This window comes from Vigna unguiculata, chromosome 6, assembly GCF_037176805.1.
Source record: "Vigna unguiculata cultivar grain cowpea cultivar isolate G323 ecotype 2 chromosome 6, ASM3717680v1, whole genome shotgun sequence".
NCBI lineage: Eukaryota > Viridiplantae > Streptophyta > Magnoliopsida > Fabales > Fabaceae > Vigna > Vigna unguiculata.
The window spans coordinates 28,252,802-28,260,359 of NC_140797.1; the positions used below are offsets into that span (position 1 = coordinate 28,252,802).

At 30.0% G+C, this 7,558-nt stretch overlaps 1 protein-coding gene across 1 annotated transcript; it reads right to left on the reverse strand.

The window, feature by feature from the left end:
• Nucleotides 1-550: 550 nt before the first annotated feature.
• LOC114188672 (putative polygalacturonase) lies at nucleotides 551-7,338 on the reverse strand. Its single transcript, XM_028077260.2, has 5 exons — nucleotides 6,948-7,338; nucleotides 2,173-2,293; nucleotides 1,879-2,053; nucleotides 1,663-1,733; nucleotides 551-1,374 (listed from the first exon to the last, which is right to left on the reverse strand). The coding sequence occupies exons 1-5, from the start codon at nucleotides 7,275-7,277 to the stop codon at nucleotides 749-751; spliced, it is 1,323 nt and encodes a 440-aa protein (XP_027933061.2). The 5' UTR covers nucleotides 7,278-7,338; the 3' UTR covers nucleotides 551-748.
• Between the last annotated feature and the right edge of the window lie 220 nt (nucleotides 7,339-7,558).

The window sequence follows — 7,558 nt, forward strand, 5'->3', positions numbered from 1 at the left end:
ACTTGTATCTAGTTTCTCGCTGACATTGTGGTGTGCCCAAGTTGTAGAGGTTGTGTTACCCCAGGACTATGCTACAGTACTATTCTTGTGTGACGTTTTCTTTAATTTCGTTTAATAATTAAATTGAACGTTACAGTTAACGTTAATAAATTTAACATTGTTAATAATTGGACCGATTTAATACACATTTATAAAAATGAGGACAAAATTGAGATCAGTAAAAATACAAGGACCAATTTGATATTTTTAAACCAAAACAAGGACCAACGGAGTATTTTAACCTAAATATTAAAAATACAAATATCATTCATCATTGAGATGATAGACATAATCTGTACATTCATACTAAAAAGCAGAGTGAAAAACAAGTGCAAAATAGATAAATAAATTCATAAATCTTTTATTAATAATAAAAACATCTATTAATCATTTAATTAATTTAATTTAATAGTTTATATAAAATTTACCAAACAAATAGTTTTAAGAAATTTAGTTCAGTTTAAACTTTTTATTTTTGGAAAATCAGTTCAAATGATGGACCAAGACATAGTTTTAGATACCCAAAAGTCAAATTCTCATAATGGAATTTGGGTAAATATTATCAATAGTAAACTAGGTAGGGATTATTCTTTCATGTGATGTATCATACAGTTAGTTGGAAACATGGTGATTCAACAGGATCATTAGGTAAAAGAAATCAATGAAAGAAACACTCAATCATTACAAAACTATAAGGGGTTGAAAATCTCTAAATGGCACATGACCCATGTTCTTGGTTGCTCAGCTGAGAACATGGCCAAGGGTTAACCTGATAAGCAGATCCATTCACATCAGAACACTTCCAATCAGGAGCTCTTTTCATACCATGGAAGTTGATAACAGACAAACAAACATCAGTGAAAGGGGAATTTTTGAGTCCATTTATCAGACCTGCTTGCTTAACCTTCACTCCCCAAACATTCCTTATTGTGATGCCTTTCACAAAAGGGAGTGCATTAGGATTATACTTGTCATCTGGATGCCCTCCTACCTCACCTGAGATCTTAATTCCTTGCCTTGCATTCTCAACATACACATGAGCCACTGTGATGTTCTTGATAAACCCTCCCCTGCCTTTGTTGGTCTTGATGTGGATACCTACTCCCATGTTGAAGAGGTTGATGCGTTCAGCTAGCACATTCTCCACCCCACCAGAGGTTTCACTGCCAATTGCAATGCCGGCGAATGGCGACGATCCGGTCAGCCGCCGGATGGTGATGCCGGAGCTAGGGCGACCGTAGGCAATGCCGTACTCATCCCATCCACTCTTCACTGCCACAAGATCATCTCCTGTGGATATGTACGAGTCCTCTATGCAGACATTTGAACTTGAATCTGCATAAATAAATTATGCAGATTAGAAAATACCTCATGGCAATCACAACATGACACTTGATGCTGCTGAATTTTTATTTCATGTACCATGAAAATATACAACATATATCTGAACAGGATGTACTTGTAAGATAAAAGCCACATTGGTAATTTCTCTGATAAAGGAAGAGCGCAGTACCAACAAATAAAACCTTAATGAGATCAGTTGCAATAGGATTTGACTATTTATTACAAGTTACAACTACTTCCCTATTTGCATAAGATGTGGCTTATTTAGAGGGAACTTACCTGGATCAATTCCATCAGTGTTAGGAGAGTCAGGAGGAGCCAAGATTGTGACATATCGAACCACAACATTGCTGCAAAGAAGGAACAGAGTTTGAGGTTATAGTTCATAAAAACATCTCTACCTCTTGATTTCCTTACTAGTTTGTTTCAAGCAACTTGTAATGAACAAAATGAAAATACTTTAAAAAGAAATTACTTCTGAATGCTCAATCATACTTGCAATAAACTGGATGTATATTCCAGAAGGGAGAATTCTTGAAAATCACATTTGAGATAAGAATATCTTGAGAATTTACAAATTCAACAAGGTTTGGTCTTGTATATTTAAGTGTTCTCTTCCTCCACATGTTCCACCACACATCTCCTTGCCCATCAATTGTCCCATTCTCACCTATGAAAAGATTGGGTAAGGCTCACATAAAGTTAGTTTGTCTATAAAAAACTGCACATGAAAGGGAGCATTCCCCCTTGATTTACTTTTGCAGAAAATGCTAAAGATTTGATACCCACCTGTGATCACCACATCAGTAAGTCCATCTCCATGCAGAAAACTGATATACCTTGCTCCAGGGAGCTCCCTCCCTCTTCCATAAGATGGTAAGGGTGCAATTAAAGGCCAACGCCCCGTCTCCTAAAAGAGGAAGAGCATTAAAGAGTGTGCTAGGGAAGACAAAGGAGAGATTTCTTAACAAGTTTCCTATCTATCATGTTTCCTTTCCTATCAAGAAAACAATAAATCGTGTTAGAAGGAATAATAGATGAGTTTTGATTTCCGCTGGACTTTGAGTATTCACGTCAATCATATTTCCACTGGACTTTGAGTATTCACCTCAATCATTTTCTAGGAGCGAAACATGAATTTATTACCTTACTACATACACATGCCAAATGAGTTTGATAGTTATAGTCACGGGCGGATCTGTGTGTACACCAGGGTGGTCATGTGCATCCGTGGTTTTCTTAAAATTATTACTAAATATCTTAAGCTACCCATTGATTTATGATAAACATATGTATAGTTAAAAGTGTATAAATATACTCCTTGACTTGTCCCCACTGACTTAGGATCTTAGATCTACCATTAGCTATAATTCAGTTATATAGATTTAAACCATGCATCTAATAGTGAATGTTCAAACAGTCACAAAGCTTTGGAACTGATACCATCAGTCAGGTACTATTTACTTTCGTTACTACTAATTTTCTCTTCTCTCTGTCCTAACTCTCTACGATTACAGTATCACCATTCCACTACTTAATTCAGTGCACATATTCGTTCCATTCAAGTTTATAACCATAAGCAAAAAATAAATATGAAGTATGTATTCTGATAACATGGTCCTTTCCATTCAGCATTGCAATGGACCCAAGAACATCTGAACAGTACTCAAATTAGTTATACATCAATTTACATGATACCCCTCATTTCACATTTTATTTTTTAAATAAATAAATCATACTTGAATTGCTCACTAAATAATCAAAGCAGACAACAGTAATGACTAATGGCCAAAGAACCAGCTGTCCAACAAAACCATTGTCACTTGTGTTGTGATTGCTTTAAATATCATGCACATGCATCTATGCAGACAAGGGACCCATCAATATTTTTCATCCATTCAGCATTAGGCCCACCATAATTTATATTCATATGAATTCCTAGTTTTAGGCAACACATTTTCTGTCTAAATACTCTATATTTTCATCCTTACATATTTCAGACAAGATAATCATAAAGACTTACAATTGATATCAATCCACAACACATCACTATATCAGACCCTTTACAATGTACAATGTTCCTCTCATCATTCACAAGTACAGAGTATTGACCCTTGATCTGATCTTATTTTATCTCATTAATTGTAAGTGACTTCTGTGGTGTTTCACATTCTACCATTCAATTTTTGGGACTTCCCTGAAATATGCTGGCATTTGCTGGCTTTCTGCATTGCAGGAACTATATAGTCTTTATCACTTTGGTTTTAGTGATAAGTAGGCTCTAGAGACTCCACTTTTTTATGTAGAAAAATCATAATACACCACAAATTGTAATAAATGGTAGTGTAATTTGTTTCTTCTTTTCACTAGTGTACATGTGATTTTGTCTGCTTCCAAGATGTACACCGACATAGTTAATCTCAATAAGATAATATATCAAGATTTCATAAATAATAATAATAATAATAATAATATTTTTATTTTAAGATAGTGGACCCTAATTTTGAATTTAGTGTTTGATTTAAATTTGTTATACAAGCTAAATTTGTCTCTAGGTTCACGTTATCTGATCTGTTCATAACTGGCATCTTTTTCTGTGATGGGAGACAACAAAGCAAAAAAAGACAACTGAAATTTACACAGCGAATTGCAATATTGAAAACAACCCACATTGTGGAAAAAGTTTAAAACGATTGAAGGATTCGATCTAATTTATAACAATATATAATAGAATATAGCTTTTTACATTTTATATTTATATCTCATCTTTAATTATATTTTAAAATTTTAATATTTTTAATTTTAAAAATAGTAAATGTTGTCAACTACTTCAAATAATCAAACACATTACTATTAATATAATTACATTTTTTTCCTCTCTTTCATGTAAATCTATGATCTATATTACTAAATTACAAATTACAAATCAAATATAAATAGTAATGATAATAATAATAATAATATATTTGTATTTAAAAAATAAAACTAAAATTAAGATAAATTTTAACCTTTAAATAATTAAAATAAGATGATATAATTAAAAATGCGTGATTTCTTCTGGTTTAAATAAAAAATTAATTCGAAAATGAGTTATATTATCAAATAATTGAAATGTTGTTTTATTAGACTACGTCATTCTCCCCCACTATCAAACAGTTTTAATACATAGGCGAGTTGAGTAGTTTTAGAAATAATTAATTTCTTATTAATTTTTAAACAAATTAAAGCATTAATGATGTTATTTCTTAAAATTAAATTTTGACCAAGCAGACACTTATTGTGTTTATAATATCTTAATTTCTAAAAGAATTATTTATTAAATCAGTCTTCAAAACAAAAAAATTACACATTAATGATTTAATAATTTACAAAAAAGAAAACATAGTAGCAAAGTTAACATCATTAATCTAAACAAAAAGGAAACGTATTACCAAATAATCAATAATTTTAAAATATATATTGTATAATATAACTAAATGATATTATAAAGTTGAGGAATGCTACGAACAAAGTACCAAATACATTTGTATAGGTTAAAATTCGAAAATTACAAAAGAATCTTTAAAAAACACTATGAAACCTACTAATTTTTTTAAAAATTAAATAAAGAAAATATGTTCACACAAGTCTACAAAATTTTAGAATATCTAATAAATTTCAATCAGAGAAGAACAATACATTCGAACATGTCTAAAAATATATATCCTCAACAATTCCTTACAAATTTAATATACATTATCTACTTCTCATAATCTTAAAATTCAGTAGACATAAACCCAAATTAAAAGAAAATCAAATAAAATAGTTCACGCAACAAATCACATATTCTCTAAAAATTCCACATGGAAATGTAATAAAATTAAGGAAAGAAGAAACGTAATTAAATAATAAATCTCTTAAAAATTTGAATAATTTGAATTAATTTTTATTAAAATAATTATTTTATTTTTATATTTTTCAATTTTTTGACAAGTGAAAAAGGTATGAATGTTATTTTGCATGGTCGTTATTTATATATTTTTACATTGAAAATAAAAAATAATAATTCAATTGAAATTTAAGTCTCTCATAAATAAAATAAGCATTTTTAATTAAATTCTTGTTAAAATATTTCGTTTTATTGAATATTCAAAATTTTAATATTTTTAATCAAGTTTCTGTTGTCAACCGGGGTGATCTGAGCATCTGGTTTTGCTATCTCAAATAAAATATTATGAAATTAAAAATAATAATAAAGTTTTAAAATTCTAATTATCTTTTATCACAAAACATTATTTCAAATTTTCACGAGGCTGTATTGATTTGATTTTAGTATTTTATTAATAATTAAATAACATATTTCTACAAAGATAATCAACCTTTCAAAATTTGACTTTCTTTGTATAAATGTATAATACTTTATTTAAATAAAAAAAATAAATTTATAACATTTTATTTAAGGCGGCAAAACCAAACGGTCAGATCATCCTAATTAAGAACAGGTATTTAATTAAAAATATACAAATATCTAGAATATTCAAACTTATAAAAATTTATATATTTTTACACGAAAAATAAAAAATAATAATTCAATTGAAATTTAAGTCTCTTATAAATAAAATAAGTATTTTTAACTAAATTATTGTTAAAAACTTTCGTTTTATTGAATATTCAAAATTTTAATATTTTTAATCAAGTTTCTGTTGTCAACCGGGGTGATCTGAGCATCTGGTTTTGCTATCTCAAATAAAATGTTATGAAATTAAAAAAATAATAAAGTTTTAAAATTCTAATTATCTTTATCACAAAACATAATTTCACATTTCACATCTTCATGTGACTGTATTGATTTCCTTTTAGTATTTAATCAATAATAAAATAACATATTTCTACAAAGATAATTAAATTTTCAAAATTTGACTTTCATTGTATAAATTTATAATATTTATTTAAAACAGTAAATAAATTTATAATGTTTCATTTAAGGCGGCAAAACCAAACGGTCAGATCACCCTAATTAAGAGCAGGTATTTAATTAAAAATATATAAAAATCTAGAATATTCAAACTTATGAAAATTTATTAACAAATCATTAAAAATACTATAATTTAATTTATGAGAAACTGAAAATTTAATTAATCTGATTTTCCATGTACAGTTGCGTAAGAAATAATATAAGAATGTCATTTTACACAAAAGAAAATAAATGACAAGAAAATTAAATGTAGTAAACAACTCAGTTGAAACGAAACGTATACAAAGTTTAAATCGAACTGACATGTTAAATAAAGTTCCAATTAAGATTACCAAATTCATGACAACTTAAAAGTTAACCAAGTAAAAAGAAAAAAAAAAAGTAAAGCAACCATAAAACCAGTCGTAAACATCGAAGTAAATGATTTTTGGTGTTATTTTTTCTAAAATGCATTTATTTTAATATATTTTTAAAATATTAAAATCAGTACATTTTTAGAGATAAAAACACAACACTGAAAAGAGACGAGAGAATCCAAATTCCAGAATTAACCTTACCTGGGGAAGACAAAAGAACGAACAGAAAATCCAAATTGAAGAGTTAACCTTACCTGTGTGGCTTTGATAACGGCACCGGCGGCGAGAAAAAGCGTCATGTGGCTAGTGAGGTTGAAGCTCTCCGTCAAGTACACACCTCGAGGCACGACCAGCTCCGTGCCGCCGGGCCTTCTCAGGTGCTCAATGCGGTACACAGCCTCGCGGAAGGCTTTTGTGTTCAGAGTGCGGCCGTCGCCAACGCCTCCGAAGTCGGTTATGGAGATTATGTCGGTGCGATTTCTGAACGGCACTAGGTTGGAACATGTCGGCGTTGAAAAGATGGAAGGGAGAGAAGAAGAGAAGAAAAGAAGGAAAGTGAGGGTGAGGAAGGGTGAGAGAAGCATGGTTGTTTGGGGATGGTGAGGTGAGGAATGGTTGTGGCAGTTTGCTCATACAAAGAGTGATGTGATGCCATTTATAAGGTTGTGATGTGTGAGAGAGAAAAGAATCTCTGTGTGAGTTGGAATGTTTTATTTTTATTTTTTTCTTGGATCTCGAAACAATAAAAAGGAAAGTTAAAGCTATTAAATTAGAGAAAACGGTCGTTTTGCTACATGCCAGTTTGCATTGAATAATATGTTTAATTTCATTAATTGATATTTATTTGGGAAATTAATTGATACAG